The sequence below is a fragment of the Solea solea genome, chromosome 11 (genome assembly GCF_958295425.1).
Source record: "Solea solea chromosome 11, fSolSol10.1, whole genome shotgun sequence".
NCBI classification, from domain to species: Eukaryota; Metazoa; Chordata; class Actinopteri; order Pleuronectiformes; family Soleidae; genus Solea; species Solea solea.
The window spans coordinates 2,107,573-2,128,237 of record NC_081144.1 but is presented as its reverse complement, the minus strand read 5'-3'; the positions used below and the strand labels follow the sequence as shown (position 1 = coordinate 2,128,237).

At 40.3% G+C, this 20,665-nt stretch overlaps 2 protein-coding genes across 2 annotated transcripts; both read right to left on the bottom strand.

Moving 5' to 3' along the window:
• Positions 1-1,468: 1,468 nt before the first annotated feature.
• LOC131468119 (integumentary mucin C.1-like) lies at positions 1,469-9,433 on the bottom strand. Its single transcript, XM_058642032.1, has 4 exons — positions 9,246-9,433; positions 7,592-7,718; positions 3,709-4,085; positions 1,469-3,060 (listed from the first exon to the last, which is right to left on the bottom strand). Exons 1-4 carry the CDS (start codon positions 9,267-9,269, stop codon positions 2,863-2,865), a joined length of 726 nt encoding a protein of 241 aa, XP_058498015.1. The 5' UTR covers positions 9,270-9,433; the 3' UTR covers positions 1,469-2,862.
• Positions 9,434-11,756: 2,323 nt separating this feature from the next.
• LOC131468184 (uncharacterized) lies at positions 11,757-20,660 on the bottom strand. Its single transcript, XM_058642176.1, has 5 exons — positions 20,185-20,660; positions 18,308-19,649; positions 17,113-17,823; positions 13,423-13,947; positions 11,757-13,032 (listed from the first exon to the last, which is right to left on the bottom strand). Exons 1-5 carry the CDS (start codon positions 20,199-20,201, stop codon positions 12,529-12,531), a joined length of 3,099 nt encoding a protein of 1,032 aa, XP_058498159.1. The 5' UTR covers positions 20,202-20,660; the 3' UTR covers positions 11,757-12,528.
• Positions 20,661-20,665: the final 5 nt, after the last annotated feature.

The following is a 20,665-nucleotide window of genomic DNA, read 5'->3' as shown; positions in this document are numbered from 1 at the left end:
TACACAGAAAGCTACGATAGCCTTCAGAGATAACAACCTTCAGTCATGTCAAAGCAGAATGATTCAGCTGTTTATGATCGCGCCGGAGCTCCACGTCAAAACAAAAGGACACTTTCTACTGTTGAAGAATATTTCAGGAAACTCACAACAACCTGCCAGAGGAGGGACACGTCCACACGACACGTGTTTTCTTTTGTGAACCATGTGCGTCCACACAAAATCTGTGTCCGCCCTGACACACCTGACAACAGGAGGGTCTTGATGAGTGTTTGTGTTTATTTTGTGTGTAATTTTAGTGAAAAAAAGGAATATCTTTTGGTGGTTGTAGCAGATCTTGTTGCTGCCAATCAGCTCACCTGTGACTGTCTGAACACCTGCAGCTGACTGCTGACCACACCCACCTCCAGGCCAACTTTATTTATAAAGCAGTTTAAAAAGCAACAACAGCTGAAACAAAGTGCTGTCCATCAGAGATGAATAAAACAAATAAAATATAGAAACTTAACACCTAAAAGAACCCTTTTGCCCATTTAACCCTAATCCTAAAAAACAAACAACAACACGGATAATAAAACAATGACATACTGTAGAAATCATGGAGTAAAAAAGTGAAAAAGTTAAGATAAATACTACAAACAAGAAACAACAAGTGAGAAGGGCACAGAGCAGGTTTCCACACCTTATTTGACATCAAATTCAACTTTCCAGGACCAATTTCCTCATATTCAAGGACAAAATCTGCCCATGTAGTCCACTTTTATGGATTGATAAGTGATTGTCCTTGTGATCTTGGACAAAGTCTGTCTTTTTCATAAATTTCTTTGGTGAGACAGAGATCTTTTGCTCTCTCTTGCTTAACTTTACTCGCTCATTGTTCCGCATGGAATCTCACAGTCAACGGTCAAAGAGAGAGAGACAGTGGACAGTGTCCACAACGCTGCCTCCACGTTTGTCCTGTGTCGGCCTAGTCCACGTACATCAAGCTACGCAGGACACATGAAACAGTAGGTGGCGTCATAACAAACAAGGAAGACATTTAGCTGAATATCAACTTAACTTCTTTCTGGCAAATATTTCAATGACCCACGTCTATTTAGAGCAATTTTCAAGGGTTTCAAGGACCCGTGGGAATCCTGACAGAGATTTCTGAGATTGAGAAGAAATGTAATAACCAGGCATGAGGTCATGTGGTCATTGTTTTTGCAAAAGTCTCAGTTTCTATCTGTCCAGACTAAAATGCAGCTTCAGTTTTCAAAGTCACATGACTGCAGGATGCTGGAGTAGTGTGGACAGAAGGAGGAGAAAAGGAAGTCGTGTGGATGTAGCCAAAATGTAAAATGGTCAAACCTCAGATTGTTTTTGTCCCCATCACAGTGACTTAATATGTCACTTAAAAAAAAGACTTAACAAACTTCAGTTTCGGTATTTATTATATTCACAGTGAAATAAATAAAGAATGCATTCAGTATTCTTTTTTTTACAAAACATGTTCATCATAGACACAATTTAAAAACAATAACCAACATAAAGTCCAGCTAAGAAAAGTAGAAATAAGTACAAAAAACATCAGTATATTACGTCCTGCTAATAACTGTATTCACTACACAACAACAATAAAAGCTACATAAACAGTCACTCAGTCAAAGTGCTATAGAAAGTATCACTGTACATGAACAGATACAGTCACATACTTTAAATACATGTATTTTAGTCTGTGTATGTGTAAAAAAAAAAGACTAAAGTGACACTGGATCAGATCAACTGATACAAAATAAACTGCGTTCTCGTTCTCGATCACATTTTTAAGGAACAAACAAACCAAAATGACATCATACTGTAATATTATCATTATTATTCTTATTTACAGACATGCACATCAACGTGATCATAACCATGTCCTGGTTATGAATGTGGTTTGGTTTAGGTAGAAAATAAAACTCATGTTTTTTTCTCAGCTGCGGTCGTCTGCTGTTTAGTGAACTCCAGTGTTCTCATACAAAGACATAAACAACCACAACAATTAGTCTCAAACCACCACCGTTCCAAATTACACCTCAAATACTTGACAAGTACGTCAGTTTTGATGATACATTAAAAACAATTGTGGGAGTAAGTTAGCTCTTTATGAAGTGTTAAATAAGAATGCATTGTAGTTGTGTGGGAGCTTCATTTTGGAGAGACAAGAGTCGTAAAAAGAAAAAAGCAGCAGGTGAACGTACGGAAATGAGCGTTTAGCAGCTAAAGTGTCTGCTCCTTTTCTCCAGAACTGGTGGCAACCAAAACAGAGCTAAAAGGTGGCTCAAATTTAAATCTGTTCGTTGACGTGATTTTTGACTCATTAGTAATTAAGCACGAGGAAGAATTGGGTCCAGAAATCCTTTAAAACGTTCAGGTTAATGGAGGCCTCTGGTTCCAGTGGCAGTGAAGGTTCTAGACAAGTGGTTCTCAAACCTTTTATACCAAGTACCACCTTGATACTTGAATATTGAGCTGTAAAAGTAACTAGTAGCCCTTTTTCTTTTTTAATGACATAAATTTGAATGATGTGTTCAGATTATGTCACTCTCCCTGTAGAAGCAACGCTGTGCAAAAAGAAAAAAGGCTGAAGAATTGAAACCAGAACGACCGGGAAATCCTTCCCCACTGGCATTTTCTACTCAAGGAAGTTCATAAAAATAAATAAGCACATTCTATTGCTGTAGATGGAGGAATATTTACAATGTTGTCAGTTTAACGTGTCACATAAGGTCACCGGGCAGACAGATAAATAGATAAAGTAACACAGTTGTTGCACTTGTCTTTGTTGTGGATGTCACCGGGCGACTCTTTGTGTCTGTCATTCTCACTGGATCCTCAGCTCAGTCATCTGGTCGCTCTCCCCGAGGCCGACAAAGACCTGCCAGACGCGCTCTCCTGTCTCCTCCTGTTAGGCGATGAAACCTTGCCTCTCCGCCGCGGCGAGGGCTGCGTTTTCTTTCTGTAGGCCTCCCTCTTCGGACTGTCGGGAGCACCCAGGTGCTCGAGAAGTCTCTTGTGAAACACTGCTTCAAACTGCTGCACCTGCAAAAACACAGATAGATAGGAGAGAGTGAGCTGATTCAAGGACACAGAGTTTGGATGAAACGGGGAAGGAACCTTGGCTGTGTGTGTGAGAGACCTGCACTGATCCACCACCACGACTTATCAGGTGATGTTTAACTTTAAAATCTGTGACTCAAGATGTTGTTTTAGGTTCCATTTGTTTCCACTTTACCAATAAACTGATACAATGATTTCAACTTTAAGCTTCATCTTCTCTGACAGTAAAGCTCGTATGTTTTCATTTGAAAAAAACTCTTTGTGTCTTACTCTTTTCTTTAAAAACAGAAAATCAGACGAGCATTTTAGCTCAGTTTTAAAAGAAATAACTCAAATTGTTATCACATGAAGAGAAGACTAATGAACTGAAATTGAAGTGTTTTGTTCACAGCTGATAGTCAGGTCATAGCAGAGAGAACTAATCAGGGAGTCAATGTTTTCTTAATATCTCTCATTTTTGTCTATTGCAGCCTCAGAGTTTTCAAACAAAAACACAAAACGGGAGAAAAGTGGACGACAGATGTATCCGGAGCAGAATCAATACAAATTTAAAATGAGAATGATGGATGGATCAAATTCTTTCAAATAAACCCACATAAATATGACATAAGTGCATTTGTTTCCTCTTACCATATCTGGCTGTGTCGTGGTTTGTGCCGCTGTGGTTGTAATTGGTGAAACTGTGGTCAGTGGAGCTGTGGTTGTGGTCAGTGGAGCTGTGGTTGTAGTTGATGGAGCTGTGGTTGTAGTTGATGGAGCTGTGGTTGTAATTGGTGGAGCTGTGGTTGTAGTTGATGGAGCTGTGGTTGTAGTTGGTGGAGCTGTGGTTGTGGTTGATGGAGCTGCGGTTGTGGTTGTGGTCGGTGGAGCAGTGGTCGCCAGCAGGCTCTTGGGTTTGGCACAGTACTTCTCCAGATGGTGAAGCTCACAGCCGCCCGGGCGGCAGCACTGGTCGACGATGCCCTTCCCTCTGGGCCGAGCACCGTAACCGGACCACGTACCTCTACCTGCAGAGAGAGGCAAACAAGACACTCCCGTCAAAAACAGGGAGCTTCTCTTAAGCTGCAGAACGCTCGAGGCCATGACTTGAGCGTCCTCCTGAAGTCACGCAGCCATGCAGACAGCAGAGACAGATAGTGGGACAGTGTCTGCAGCTCACGGCCAAGTGGAAGACAACAGTTTCCTGAGCAAGGAACCCAAACCCTGATGCACCAATACATTCTAATGAATGTAGTTTGTTTGCGTCATCACACACTGACAGATACATGTATACAGCTGTTCTTAGAGCCTTTACAACAAAGTCACTAAACAAATACTGAAGGTGGAACTGCTGAGCATCAAAAACTCAAAACTTATATTATTATTATTATTATTATTATTATTAATAATAATAATAATAATAATAATAATAAATTATATTTGGTGTTATTTCTACCTCCATTTTGACTAAATGTAACAGTTTAATAACAATAAATGAGACACAAACGTGATCAACTTCAGTAAAAGTCTGTTGCGTTTTGTGTCTGCACTGCTCTGCACTGCACTCACATTAATAATGTTTAAACTAAATATACATGAAACAGGTCATCTAAATACATAAATAAATAAATAAATAAATAAAGAGTATTTATTACATGAAGTAATAATCCACAAATTGTTTAATGCATTTGTTATTCGACTGATGCTGATATTACATAATGGCAACAATGATTTTAGGCTCTTTAGCATTGATACACCAGAGTGTGATTTGAGATACTTGTAAAACGTAAAGTCGCGTTGTTTGTGGCCCTGCACCTTTGTTCTTTGTCATGAAGCTGAAAAACTGGACCCACAGCTCAGATAACAACACGTATAGTGTCTGTTATATAAAAGAAATACAGCTATCATTCACAGAGAGGCACGGTGTTCTGCTGCCGGACTGTTAGCAGCCTGATAGCAGATGGTGGAAGGTGGCCTTGGTCAGGATAAGAGGTAGAGGTAATCAGGTGAAAGGGCTTCTGGGTAATTCACAGTCTAAAAGGTGTGAAAGGTACAGTGTGTAAAATTTAGCAGCATTTATTGGTGCAGTTGCAGCTGAATATCCTTCACTGTCACCTTCTCTTCCAGGTAGAGCCTTGAGTTTGTATTAAAACATTAAAAAGATGTTCAGTATTCTGTATACTGCTTGTATATTGTATACATTTCCAGATTCTCTACTTTATTATTGTATTATTATTATTTTATTTGAATTTTTTTGAATTATATAATTTTATTTTTATTTCATTCCATTTTATTGCCTATTTTACTGTTTTTATATCCATATCTTATGCCTTATTTCCACTGCTGATTTTCTATTATTTTGCACGGAGCATCTGGAACAAAAACAATTTCCCCCTGGGATTAATAAAGTATTCTGATTCTGAATCTGATTCTGATTATTCATACTACGCTGAATCTAAGGCTGCATCAACTCCTCGATTAGTCATTATTACTGAATGAATCACCAATTATTTTGATAATTGATTAATTGGTTTGAGTGTTAACTGATGTCTTTGCTGTTCTATGAAACAATGATCAACATTTTTCACTATTTTCTTACATTTCCTGGACCAAATATAATTGACAGATTAAGCAGTAATGAAAGCAAACTGGTGAGTGATGATTCGACCATTATTGCATGACGATACAGTGTTGCTGCAGAAGCCTTGCAGCAGTGCACAGGGTTGTGTCGTGGCTAATTCTCCCGTAATGAACAGGACACAGTTTGTTGTTGAGTTGATAAGTTGCTCAGAATAACTACAAGCGTTTGCCTTCGGACACGATGACCGTGACTGTATCTGTGATCTACACCTCTGCTGTAGAGAGGACCCGACGCACTCAGGGTGGAATAACCCTGATAATATGTGGTCCCATCGGTGTCATTCCTGTTTATTATTTAGTTTTAGACAGCGATTAAAATCCACAATCAGAAATGTCATAAATCTGCATCTCTGTTATGAATGCTACACAAATTATTCAACATGCTGCAGCAGCAAATAAAGAAAATATTGAAATATTACAGGAAAAACTGTCATGTTTTCTTTTTTATATACATTACATGGACAAAAGTATTTGGACGCCTGACCATTGTACCAACAGGGACGGTAATGACGTATTTAAATACATATACAGTACTTTAATATGGAGTTGGTCCCATCTTTTGCAGCTATAAGAGCTTTCACACTTGTTTTGGAAGATGTTCCTCAAGATTTTGAAGTGTTTCTATGTGAATTTGTGTCCATTCATTCTGTTTTACGAGGTCAGACACTGACGATGTTGGACGAGAAGACCTGGCTCACAATCTCAAAGGTGCTCGATGGGGTCAAAGGTCAGGACAGTCAAGTTCTTCCGCACCAAATGCAAAGTCGAACCATGTCTTTATAGTTGGATGCATAGCATTGTCCAAAATGTCTCTGTATGCTGAAGTGTTAAAATAATAAAGTCTGAGAAACAGTCCCAATTCAATAACGAACAGGTGCGGCCAAATACTTTTGTCCATATAGTGGAAATCCATACAAAGACAAAAGAAGACTGTGGTGGAATATACAACACGACATAAAATAAAAGAGAAATAGACAACACAAATATAAGGCGTATGACAGCTATGTGATGTTATAATCCATGAATTCAGATTAGACCTCTCCACTGCAAACATACTGTACGTAATACTGTACATACGAGATATTAGTCTCGACATGATTTTAACCACTTAACAAAACCTCATAAAATCAAAGCCAGCTGAACTGTACACTATCTTAAGAGTAGGTTTGTCACTTATTTCCTCTGTTTGACAGAATTTTCCAACAGAAAACTAAAGTTTCTGTCACTCAAACCAAATCCCATAGAGAAAATATGTGTTTTTAGGTGTGTGGGGGACACAGGAGCTGCTGGTTCACCACTGCCTTGCTTCATAAGTTTGTGTCACTTAGGTCAATTTGAAGTAAGGATTTCACAAACACAAACATCAGAAAATAACAACTGAACTTAGAGACAGAGGCAGCAGAGGAACAACAACTGCTGTGGGCCATGATGTAAAATCACTGATTTTCACTATGGACTCTGGTGTGTGAGAGGAAAAACCCTAACCCACAGAAGAGGCTGTTTAATAGTGAGATAAAGCAGCAAACATGATTCCAAAAACCTTTTAATTAAGTTCTTGTTCCTTGTTTCCCCAGAGTGAAAAGAAATCTCACTTCAAAAGACCTGGACTATCACTTTAAAGTAAAAGTAATTTAAGTTCAAATGAAAAGCTTTGATAAGTTAAAGTTAAAACTTTGATACGAGTCCTGCACTGATAATCATATGTCATGTCTTTGAAACATGATTATTGACAGTATGTGAAGTTAATCACCTCAAATAAAGGGAAGTTTGAATTTTAAATATCATTCATCTGATGATGGAACAGATAAATCCAGCCAATGTCACACTTTTCCACAGGTTTCTTTCGTCACGTTAGATCTTTTTTGTGCGTCACATGAAGACGACTGAGACTCACCGAAGTAGATTCCACGATCCCCGCACACAAAGAGAAGATCGCTGAGGAGATCGGTGCCACAGCGGAATTTGGCTGCTTCAGAGAAGAGAGGCCAGCAGACCAGCCACAAGATCTGAATACACAACACCTGAAGAAGAAGAAGAAGAAGAAGTCAACATCAACACCAAACACTCCATCATGGCAGAAGGACAGTCATGTATTCAGGAGGCTCTGTTCATCCATCCATCCATCTTTCCATCCCTCCTACATCATTGCTCTCCCTCTGAGACTCATGAATAAATCGATTCTCTGATTTCTTATTAACTCATATATTATCAGAGCAGATGTAAAGACACTGTTGTGAGTGCATGTTTTCAGCAATAGGCCGATATCAAAGCTTTGAACCTCCACTGATACCGATATTAGTCCAATATTGTTTTTTGGCCTTTTAAAGAACCAAGCCATAACCAGCCATTTCAAAAAAATAAAAATAACAACAACAATAATAATAATAATAATAATAATAATAATAATAATAATAATAATAACAATAATAATAATAATAATAATAATAATAATGATAATAATATAATAATTATAATAATAATTATAACAACAGTAGCATTGATCTCATCTTACACGATGTTGCTTGTGTTTACTGAAGCATTTACGTCATATTTAGGGTTTACAGTATAGATCGTGACAGGTTTAATCAAACCTTTGTTTCTCAGAATTAGATCAATATTAGAAAAGAAATTATAAGTTTCCAAGCACTCATACGTGACCTCATACAGATTATATTACTCTCATAAAGGATATTCAGCTGGTTTGGGTGATAAACACTTTGTTTGTATGGTTCCATGTTTTCTTATTAATATCAAGAGACGTTTTTCTGTCAATAATTCATGTTTAATACTAATATTAGTAAAAAATGATGAATGTTTTCCATTGCACTGAAAAGTGATGCTACAATGTTGGTGACTGTGAACCAGGCTGTCTTTAAAATAACAAAATAATCTGCATTTTAATCCCAGCTAGTGTGTAAATGCATGTGTGACAGTATAAGGAAGGATAAATGCTGTGTAATACTGTGTGTGTGCTGTTAAAAAGTATCAATAAACTTAACAGTTAGAAAAAGTATCCATAAGCGATCGTCCACTGTTTTGATATTTGATTATTCAGTTTCTTTTTTAATAATTAAAACAACTTTTCTGATTTTTCAGCTTCTTAAAAGTGAATATTTTCTGCTTTCTTTGCTCCGTTTGACCAAGAAATCATTAAAGCCGAGTATTTTTGGTTTGTGGACAAAAACAAGACGCCTGAGAACATCATCATTTCCAGGTTTTGATTTTCTGACATTGAGAAAATAATCGACAGATGAATGGATTTAAAAAAAACAAGCGTCAGTTGCAGCTCTGACGCTGTGAAGGACAAGTGATCACATTCTCCCCTCAAAATCAGGACAAATGAACAAACAACACACAAACCAGCTGCTTGAAGAGAAAAGAGGAGGAACACTTTTCAAGCCATTAAAACAAAGTTTCACCAGAGAGGAGCAGGAGAAGTGCTCATCATGGTCTGTCACACTGAATAAACAGCTGTTTACGTAACATTGTTTACTTGCTGTCAGTGTGAGTGTGAGTGTGAGTGAAGACGAGGTGAAAGCAGGTCTTACCGTGTGTCTCTGTGAGTGCATCATCCTGTCTGTGTGGACCGAGTCTCCTGCAGAGCTGCAGTCTTATAGTGAGGCGGCAGGAGGGAAGGAGCACAGCACTCCTTCACTCTCACTCTTATCTAATCCACAACTCACAGTGGATAATTTAACATACTGTCACTGCAGCTGTACGTGTTCTGCTGTGATTGTAACAGGATACTCACTCACACACACACACACAGTCACACACAGTCACTCCAGGAAGATTAAGATTAAGAGAAATGATGCTGATTCAGCTCTCAGTCTTTGGAGAATGGAGTTTGTGTTGCTGTTGCTCTGCACTGAGTTACACAATGAGGCTGTTTTTTTTGTTTGTTTTGTTTTGTTTGGAGGACAAAATCCCAAACGCCAGCACAGACCGCATCCTCCAAAACCACTGTGAAGTCCAACAGAGAGACGCTGAAAACACTCACTTCTTTCTCCCTTAGACAACAAAGGACTGAATAAAGTGACCCTGAGAGCAGGACACGCCGCATTCAGACACAATAACTGTCATTAGTCTGATAACAAGTGCAGAAACAAATAAAATGACATTTTAATATTGTGATCACATGGTTCAGGTACTGTGAACTGTATCGTCAGCAAAACTCCCACTCATTGGGACAGTATGAACAAAGCCTTAACCTTAACCTTAACCTTAACCATAAGCACAAAACTTAACCAGTTCCTCAGAAATGAGGTTCTGCCTCATTAGGACCAGGTTTTAGGTCTCCAAGGTCACTTGTTTATGCCAGAACAGGTAACACACACACACACACACACTGCACACTGCACACTGCACACTGCATTGACTTTTATCCAAGTCTCATCTTAAAACCATGGTTCTCAAACTGTGGTACGTGTGCCAAGAGTGGTACATGAGCTTTCTCTGGTGATAAAATCTGAAATTCTGTTCTACTGTATAAACCAGAGTGTATACAAATAAACAAATAACAAGAGAAGTATAATAAATTAAACTAGTACAAATTGGCACGTTTTTGTGCGTCGGTGCGACAATCGCGCTCAGACGAGTGCAAAGTGACGCCCACATTCAAAATGGCTGACTTCCTGTTGAGTTGAGGCCATGGTTACAGTCGACTTTTTTGTTCGTCTCGGTCTGTAACATCTCCCCACCAAGATTCAGGTCATTCGGTGGAACTCAATTTTGTCTCTATTTTCACCTTAGGGGGCGCTATAGAGCCCTTGAGCAACACACGGGTCCGGGAACTATGCCAATTTCACCAGACCTGAGCTCCATGCCAAGTTTCAAGCGTTTTTATGCACGTTAACCTCCTCAAAAATGACCGCAAATTCACAGATTTAACAATAATCTGAAGGATAACAATAGGCTCCTCACACAAATTCGTGCCAGGAGCCGTTTCGGCCCCTGCCATTCATGGCTCAGGCCCTAATAATAATAATAATAAGTAGAGTCACCTTATCGCTCGCTCCATCTTGATCCAATGTCACTTTACCAGTGTGTGAAGTATATGTGAGGAAGAGGAGGATGACGAGAGAGCAAATGATCTTATTGGGAATAAATCTGTCTCCTGTGAAAAGTCTGAAGCGATTTACACCAGCGTATTTTAACGTCTTAAACCTTAAAGTAGAAGTTGAGTTTTCTGTAAATGTGGCAGTAAAGAATGAGGTACGGACACATTTCTTTCTAAACTCTACACCAGTGGATGTTATGTTTGCTGCTTTACTTCACTGTTAAGACATTTCAGTTTGTAAACTGCTCCGTCTCCTGCACCATATTCCATTGAGGAGATCAGTGTTTTTGAGCTCACGCTGACACAGGAGCTCGCTGGCCCCTACAGCTGCCTTGCCTTGGTAACACTTGTGTCACTTCAAACCCAAACAAAAAGGCTTTTTAAATAGTGAAGTCACAAAATAACACAAAGGGATTTACTAACGGAGGAAGCAGTGGATCGCATCAACACCTACTTTGTGCTGTGGTGTAAAAGAGTGGATTTTCTCCATGAAAGTTTACAAAAGCACAGTTGGAAAAGTCTGTTATTTACATATTATACAGAAGGAGGAGGAGATTTCAGTGAGAGGAGTGTCCATGTCAGTGATGTCAGACCTGAGAATGTGTTACTACCTCATCATCATCATCATCATCATCATCATCACTACCACACTGGGCTATTACTTTGAAACACTTGCTACTCCAGCAATATCAGAGTTGATTGGTCCAGTTTAACCAGTTTAACCAGTAAGAGTTAACAGAGGCAGCTGCTCAAAACATGTTCAGCTGATACACTGCAAAAAAAAGAGAAAATATCTAGACTTGAATTTAGTGTATTTATCCAGTCATACCATTTTTTGGACTTATTTACTTATAACTGGCTGAAGATACCCAAGATAATTTAATAATATTTAATTGGCAGATAATTCAGCTTGAAACAAGACATTTTCACTTAACAGTGGTTCTATTTTCTTTTTTTTTTTGCAGTGTGCAGAGGAAATAAACTCATGACAAGTGAAAACTAGCATTTAACGTTTCCCTTCGGTCTTTAATGCAGAAATGAACCAGATAGAATAATACATAAAAAAATGCCACCACCGTCACAGAAAGACTACAGTGCAAACAGTGTTAATTAACTAAGAGCATACATTATACATTTAACCCAAATTATTATGAATGCTTGAGTAACTCGAGTCTGTTGACCACAGTAAGTCGTCTGCAGAGATAAAGACTGTTACATCAGTGTTATAAATCACTCACAGGAGGACACAGCTTCACTCCACACACACACTCGTGTACGTTCTCTGTTAGAGGGTTCACGTCACAGCATTAACATAGAAATTATATTTCACCCCCCTCTAAAATCCCTGGGGGACAGTTCATGATTTTTAAAGTGGGGCTGTATAAGGCACTTGTGTTGCACGAGAGAAGGAGAGGCAGAATCAGAACTTAAAACAACGCACTGCAGTTTGTGAATCTTATCTGGTCTGAATGAAATAAACGTTAATTACAACATTATGAAGGCTTACTTACATCATATATCTTTTTCCCACCATCATAAAAGACTTAAACTAATTCTATATGAGATGGATTTTGTCTTGTGGAAACTGAAGTTTGTCACTTTGTTCACTGCTCACTCCCTGCACCAGAGTTCACTCACAAATACAGTGATTTAAGGTGTGTTGGAGCAAGGGAACGTCTAAAACATGCAGGGCAGTGAGTCCTCAGTCCACCAAGTACCTCATGACCCCACTGACCCAAATCCACAAGCTGAATTGCAGCTGCTCGGAGCAGTTAGCGTGCAGAATGCAGGTTTTTGAAAGCGGCTTCGTTCTGTCGGAGTCTGGCTTTCATCTTAGCGATCTTCTCCTCTTGTGCCAAATCATCGTACTCCTTTGCCAGTGACGCAGAGCCACGAGCTACAGACAGCGGCTCTGTCCTCGTGCCGCTCTGGCTGCTGCTGCTGCTCTCAGCGTCTCCACCATCCAGTTCCTGCATCTCACATTCATGTCTGTCACTGCTGCCCCCTACAGGCTCAAACCTGACTGGATTCTTCAGCGGCACAAGCAGCCGCCCAGCTGCTGCTGCTGCTGCTGCTGATGCTGTCTCCTGTGTCTCCTGCTGTCCCCTTGCATCTGTGTGACGGCAGCTGTCCACACTGTGCTCGCCGGGAGTGGCCAGAGGGACAGGACGAGCGGACACGGTTGAGGACACGTCCCTTGCCTCGCGTGCGACGTCTTTCTCGCCGTCTTTACAGGAGGAGTGTTTCTTCTTCTTTCTCCTTGTTTCGTTCTGCAGCTGCGGTAAGACAGACAGTATAAACATGTGACGCTCACAGCAGTGACACATGATACGAGACACATTTTAATAAAATCATTTGTGATAATTTGGACAGGTATTGCAATATGATTTATGAAGAGTACAATACGATTCATTTTGCAGCTTTAAGCCTTAGGACACGATGTTTTTGGCCAGTGACTTCTGGCACCATGATGTTTTGTCACACACTTGATCTTTATCAAATAAATGCAGTGTCTTTCTCAAAGATGTTACGCTTCGCTGTATAGGGCAGCAAGCTAAAGATATCTTTCGCAATTATTCGAGTTCTTGTTTGGTCTGTAAAACGTCAGAAACTGTTGAAAACGATGTTCTTGAATGTCTTGTTTTGTCCACAAACCATCACATTACCTTTTTCTGTCTTTTCGATGATGATGCTGATGATGATGATGTGGAAGGAGCTGAAGAGCCGTCAGAGAGACTTAGATCGTGCTTCCTCATGGACAGGTAAATGTGTCCACGGTAGATGACCACAGCGGATCCGTAGGTCTGTGGTGCCGAGCCTTGAGGCAGTGAGGCCTCAAGGTCTGCCCCGGAGATCTGCCTCAGCACGTTGTACGCAGCCTTGTTAGAGGAAACAAAAGACATCCGCAAAGGACCCGGTGTCATTTGGACCTGTGAGGCCAGCAGCGAGGACTCCTTTGCTATCAAACTCTGTCCCTTGGGGGAGGCCTGTGTCTGACCTTTCCTCCGTACGACTGCTGGACAGATCCATATGCCCTCTGGGGAGCTGCTGAGGTTCTGGAAACCCTGGATGTCAGTTGGGGGGAGGCCCATCTTTCTGAGCACTTTGGAGGGTAAACTGCACAGAGGGATGTTTTTCACCTCCGCCTCCACTGGGATGTAGACTTCCAGTCTGTTGACGGAATCCATGTTCTATGTTTTCCCTGTTTTAAACACACAAACTTTTTTTTTTTAGAAAAAGAAAATAAAACCTCTTCACATTAATTATATCCTGACAAAAACTGATACAATGATAACACAATCTGGGAATAGGACTTAATCTCATACACCGTTCAAAGGAATTAAACCTTTTTCACCTGGAATTACTGTGTTTCACTCAGAACACAACAAACAAATACTACTTGGAAATGAACACGGACTGATAAAGAAATCACCTCTGCTTTGAATGACTGAACCTCACCCTACATTTAAATATCTCATCAAACACTGGTTTCCCTTTCAGTTTTGTTGTTTACCTTTAACTTCCTATGTTTAAGGAGGAAAGCAGGGTTCAGCCTGTCCTGACTTTACAGGGACAGTTTGTGTTTTTGTGAAGTCAAGCTGTTTTGAGAGAGAGATGAAGCAGTGAATATATTCTTACTCCCAGATGGTAGTCATGTTTTCACCGTGCTAGTCAGCACCTCAAAAACAAATACATTAATAAAATGAATGCAGCCATGACAGATGCACACATTTCCATTCCAATATGCAGAATGATGGTATTCTACATTTCAATTGCAGCAGTTTTTAAAGGACAAAGCTGGTCTAACAAGGTGTACCTAATAAAGTGGTCTTTCTTTAATAGCTGACAAAAACAATCCTCGACACAACATTCCTGAACCTCACGAAAGCTACCATTCTGTTCATATGAACCCTGTTCAGGAGATTATTGATTTATTTAGGTTTTTAAACCTTACGACCACAGCTGTATCCACCACACGCCTTGTTGTCTCTTTAAAGCACTCTGTCGTGCTGGGGTTAGAATGACATATTATGATTTTACACGTTTAAATGTTGAGTTTAATTCCCGTGTCTCCTCAGAGTTCATTACAAACACCTCGTCCTCACACCTGTGTCGCAACTAAAGAAAAACGCATCTAAACATCTGCAACGAAACTACGGACAACAACCGACGACGTTTCCGCAGAAACACACCGACATGATTATAATTAATGTCATTAAACACAAGTATGTAGAATTGTTCCTACCTCGATGAAACAATCAGCTCTCGCTCCGTCTCTGACTAGACTACTACTACTACTACTTCAAGGCTGTTATTCTAGTTTCCGGCACATGAGACACACTTCGGTACATTGCTGCCTCCTATCGTTTGGAGTTGGCATTACATGTCTATAAGTGTGGGCTATATCTTCTGCTTCTTTGCCAGTGTTGTATGGAGGACCAAAAGGGACACAATTCAATAAATAAATACACCATTAAATAGTTCATTAAATGTGTCATTAAATACATTTAATTATTTAATGACACATTTAATGAATGATTTAATGGTGTATTTATTTATTCAATTTTGTCCCTTTTGGTCCTCCATAGTGTTGTCGCCAATTTGGATGTGTTTGTGCTTGTATGAATGAATGTGGGTGTGTCAGTGGTGAGGCACTGTGGTTGCTATGGGTTACTTGCACACCTGTGGGCATGGGTGGTGAATTAGTCACACAAAGGTTGATGAGGGAGACACAGCTCAGGAGTGGCAGGGAATTAGGATCAGGGAAGTCTGAGTATGTTTGTCCTTTTGCTCAAGCTTGTTTTAAGTCTTTTGGGACCTGGCTTTTTGTAGTAGTTGTTGTTTTTTTAAAAAGATTTTTTTAGTTAATAAAGTGTCAAAGGTGGAAAGGTCTTCAAATTCCCTCAAGTGGCCATGTTTGTAGTTGAATGCCACTACAGCCAGTGTATTAGCTGCTATGGGGTCATTAGTCACCACCTGGACAGAGCATTAATTATTCATATAATGAATGTTATGTATAAGATTTATATAATCACTTTTTGAAGACACATTTCTTTATAAACTCTACACCAGTGGATGTTATGTTTGCTGCTTTACTTCACTGTTAAGACGTTGTTTTTCCACCTGGAACATTTCAGTTTGTAAACTGCTCCGTCTCCTGCACCATATTCCATTGAGGAGATCAGTGTTTTTGAGCTCACGCTGACACAGCTCAAAAAGTTTGCACGGCAGCCTGCTACACAGACTCCTCTGCAGCAGCAGGTCAATCCGGTTAATAATTACAACTACGGTGGCAAATTAAATAGTTCTCCAACTCTTTAAACATGATTTGGCAATACTACATAGTAATAAACACCGACTGATCCACACCCTATATTTAAATATCCGATTTACCTACTGGGTTCAGTTTCGTTTTCTGAATAATGACTGTTTCAAGTTTCCTTTAACTCTCTAGGTTAAAGGGGAACATAAGGGTTTGTTTTTGAGATGAAGCAGTGAACATATTGTTACTCCCAGATGGCAGTCATGTTTTCACTGTGCTCATCAGCACCAAGTTCATTACAAACACCTTGTCCTCACACCTGTGTCGCATATCACAATCAAAGAAAAACGCGTCTACAAGCGAAACTAAGGACAACAACCGACAACGTTTCTGCAGAAACACTCTGGGTTACTGATGTGAAACTACACGACATAATCATAAATTATGTCATTAAACACAAGTGTGCAGAATTGGTCCTACCTCGATGAAACTATCAGCTCTCACTCTAATGGTGGAGACTATCAGCATTAGTCTCCACCATTAGTAACTCATATAATTAATGTTATGTCTAATTTATTTTAAAACACTTCCTCTCCCTGCCTACCCCTGTGGTCAGTCAGGTTTGATAGTATTGTTTGACAAATATATATAATCTAAAGCTGTAAGCAGCATTGTTTGGGCGCTACTTTTACACATTAGTGTAATTCTATTATAAATGTTTTGCCAGTTCTGACTGTGTGCCAATTTTTGTTCATTTTCAACATTTAGTGCCCCAAAAATGTGGTTACAGGCCGTAACAATGTAACATCATCATTATTCACGAAGAAAAACCATAGCCAGAATAAAATATCACAAAGAATAAAAACCCTGGAAAATGACACGGTTACGCAGCTTGAAAAATAGGACCTTTTAATTTGTTAGAATATTTATTAGTGAGCATTAATAGAGTGTAAACTGTGACAAAGGGAAAAGGAAGAGGTAGCGATGCAACATTTCAGATGCTAAATGTAGTGAAACACTAAAGAAAACAACCATATAATGTACTTGTACTTGTACTTCACTTTATTCTGTTCTTCTGTGTAATCTATTTGACTCTTTTCATGTGTTTATGACTTTTCAGTTCTGAGTGCATTGATGCTGTGGACAAACCGTCTCGGACTGTAACCTGCTTGCTGCGGCCTGTTATGAAGCCGTTTCCAGATGTCGTCCCACCTTTTCTGGCCGTCTTTTTTTGTGTCCCTTTTTTACCCGTCTGCTGCGTCCCGCATGTCCACTTCCCCAGATCGTCTACCTTAGTGTATTTCATTGCTGGCTCCAGAGAACCAGGGATGCAGCATGGACACGTGGTGCGTTTTCGTGTCCTTACTATTCTCCTTGTATTTGTATTCTGTGCCCGACCCTGGTCTGCTGTGTCCTCGTTTGAACTGAGGAAATCCTCATCGATAGGTTCCACATAGTTGATCACAGGTGCATTTCCAACACCACACAAAGTTTCTGTGACTGCACTTGGACCTGAAGGGCAATTCTCCACAGCAGGGAGAGAGTGTGAATTCAGTTTCAAAGGGGAATGTTGTAGAGGAGTGATATCTGCTGACTGATCCTCTTGAGTTACTCCTTTCCCTGATCTGCAGGTGTCGCTCTTCTGGTTCTGGTGATCCGACTCTGAGCTTACGGACTCTGTGAGGACCAGTTCAGCTGGAGCTTCGTCGATCCTCTGGAGGTGAATCTTCACATCGGATCTAATCTCAAACATCTTCCTCAGCTGATGGTCGGCCATCTCACGCTCTTCAGGGCTTAAAGAGCTCTGTGAGTGAGAAACACAAAATACAGCCAATACATAAAAACACACAAACACAGTATTTGCTCAAGGATGAATTAAAAAGTGTGTACTACACTGGTTAAATAGTAATGTTTGAAGACGGGCTTGGGCCAAAAACATCATCCGTTTGGCAACAAAGACATTTTTTTTTCACATTTTAGAAGCTGAAAAATTAGAAGTTGTTGAAATATCAATGAGGATATAATTACCCACGCTGTCCCTGTTCCATATGTGCCTATTGTTTGGTGAATTTGTGTGTTTTATGTGTCGCCTTTCTACCGATATCCGTTACATTTCATATCTAAACAATATCAAAGTTGGAACTGCACACACTGGTACTCGGGTGAGTCACCTATTCAGGTCGGCCCCCTCCAGATAAACCATTGGACAGTTATGTAGTTAACAGACAAAGACATATTACTTGCATTTATAGACAGATAAAGCATCGTGGCATTAGACGTGGCCTCACCTCGTCCTCTGTGTGCGTTGCACAGTTGCTGGGACCTGCTGGAGTTCCTGCTTCTACCTCGTCTCTCATTTCCCCCAGCTGTAAGGTGGAGGTGCTGTGCTGAGTCATCACGTTTGACTCCTTGTTGTCGGTCACGTTGCTCACTTCAGTGCTCACTTCTCCTGTGCCACCACTACTACGCTCCAGACCCTTAACGCTGTCCGAGTGGCTCGTGTTTATCTTGTCCGATCGACGTGAAGCTTGCACTGACCTCGCCTCAGACTTGGGTGGAATATACGACACAAATATTACGTTGTCGTCCTCCTGATGGGAGATTGGTATTGAGTCCTCCTGACCATCATCGTCACACAGATCAATCACTTCATGTGGAGTGATGACGCTCATGTTCTGGCAGGTTTGAGATGTAGCTCGCTTCACAGTTTGTTGGCCGGTTTTGTTTAACTTGCTTTCCCCCATGTCGTCCGGCAGGCTGCGTTTTTCTGCCACAAAAAACACCTTCCCGTTGCACATGACCAACGCGTCACAGCTACTTTTGCCCAGACTCGAGTCAGAAGCTGCTCCGTTCTTGACCTCAAAGTGCTGCTGGCCAGCCTTTTCTGTCTTTTTCACAGCGTTTAGAATGTGTGGAATAAGAGGAGCACTGGGAGGATTGTGACTCTGAGCCTTTGTGCAGCCCCCTTCTTCAATCACCCACCTTGTTGGGCCGTTGGGCCTGTTTGAGGCTTTGGGAATCAATTTCAGAGGTGGCTTGAGTGTATGAAGTGCTGAATCATGAGCTGGAGCAGCAGCTTGGATCACGGTGGTGACCGGTGACACATAGATCACAGTGGGTTCATCTGAACCTTTGACTGATGATTTAAAAATCTGTTTTTTGACACCCACAGGAAGTTCTGACGCTGGTACTGTTCGTACTTGTGCATTTGGGGGAATCTGAATGAGCTGTCCTCTGGGGAGGACGGGAGATTTCACTGTCACTGGCAGCTGACGTGGTCTACCTGGACTGTTTGTTGCAAATGGTGCTGTTCCATAGACAGTCTGTTGCTGTGGTGGAGGATTGCTCACTAAATTACTAGGAACTAATCCTACTTGACTAGGAAAACCCTTCATAATGGTCAACTTCTTGGTGACAGCTTGCTCTGTGGCAGAGGGAGTTACTGCCGTCTGTATCTGGTGAGGTGTGGAGGAAACTCTCATAAACCTCTGTGTTGTAGATTCCATCCTAGGTTTGCTTATTTGCTCTTGAAAAAACTGTCCATTGACCATCTTTACAGGAATTAATTTCAAGACGTTCTTTCCATCAGCTCCAAAAGCAGGTACCGCCTGGTAGTAGACACCGCTCTCACTGAAAGACAAAAAACAACAACGCAGTTTAGAAGAAAAATATGCATTTAAGTTTAACTTTGCAAAAACACAAGGTTATGTCTTTACGCAGTAGTTGTCACAGTCTGTCTGACAGTGTGATGTAAAGTGATAGTTCAGAGGTGGTCAGTTTAACCCAAACTGCAGTTGTTATCAATTCATTCAACACCTTCAGACATTAAATGGTTATTACTTTGTTCTTTAACTTACACTAATTAGTTTGGTGTTATTATATTATTATATTTCACTGCCTACATGTACTTACTTTTAATGTTCAAATAACTAAACATATTATACACTAATTGAAACATTTACAGTTCATTGCTCCCTGCTGCTATCCTTCTATTTTAGTAACCTATGTAATGAACTTAACGTTGAGAAACTCTTGTCTGAAACAGTTGTTTGAATACATGTGATGCTAATGATGTTACACACAAGTAGTTGCGTTAAGTTGAATAAAGTTTGAACTTAAATGAATCTACATTGTACTGAAATGTTAAAGACGGCCATATCCGTACCTGTAACCAGTTTCCATCGCTCTGTTTCAGGAATACTTGAATATTCTGAAAATGGAGGAAAGCCAATGGCACAAGCTAATGCTAATGTCAGTGTTTACACACGAAAACCGGAGACAGTAACGTCAAAGCCCGCAAGATGACGTTCCTCCCGCCCGCATAGTACACGGCGAAGCTCTGTGAAGTGTCCATTTTCTTCATTTAAATTGTGTAATCGCTCAAAATAAATAAAAAATAAATAAAAAAACGAACGGTGGCTCTTTCGCTTCCCGTCACTTCACTAAACGGCACCTCTCAGCTTCCGTAGTATGCCACACAAAGTGGCTGCACTGCGGAGACCGCGAGTTCACATAAAAACTTGAATGTCTTTGTGTATTTTTTAAAAAAAATACAATAATTTCGTTCCCGTTCTTTAAAACAAAACAAAACAAAACAAACCCCCTACTCGGCTTCCGTTTGCCTTCTACGAGTATTTCCTTTATTG

What these genes read in the sequence shown, in the direction of transcription:
- LOC131468184 (XM_058642176.1), bottom strand. An exon ending in CAACGCACACAGAGGACGAG is followed by an intron (nt 17,824 to 18,307) that starts GTGAGGCCACGT and finishes TCTCACTCACAG; the next exon opens with AGCTCTTTAAGCCCTGAAGA. An exon ending in CATCGAAAAGACAGAAAAAG is followed by an intron (nt 13,033 to 13,422) that starts GTAATGTGATGG and finishes GTCTTACCGCAG; the next exon opens with CTGCAGAACGAAACAAGGAG.
- LOC131468119 (XM_058642032.1), bottom strand. Translation starts at nt 9,269, where the DNA reads ATGATGCACTCACAGAGACACACG. An exon ending in TGCACTCACAGAGACACACG is followed by an intron (nt 7,719 to 9,245) that starts GTAAGACCTGCT and finishes CTTCTTCTTCAG; the next exon opens with GTGTTGTGTATTCAGATCTT. An exon ending in CCACGACACAGCCAGATATG is followed by an intron (nt 3,061 to 3,708) that starts GTAAGAGGAAAC and finishes GTGTTTTTGCAG; the next exon opens with GTGCAGCAGTTTGAAGCAGT.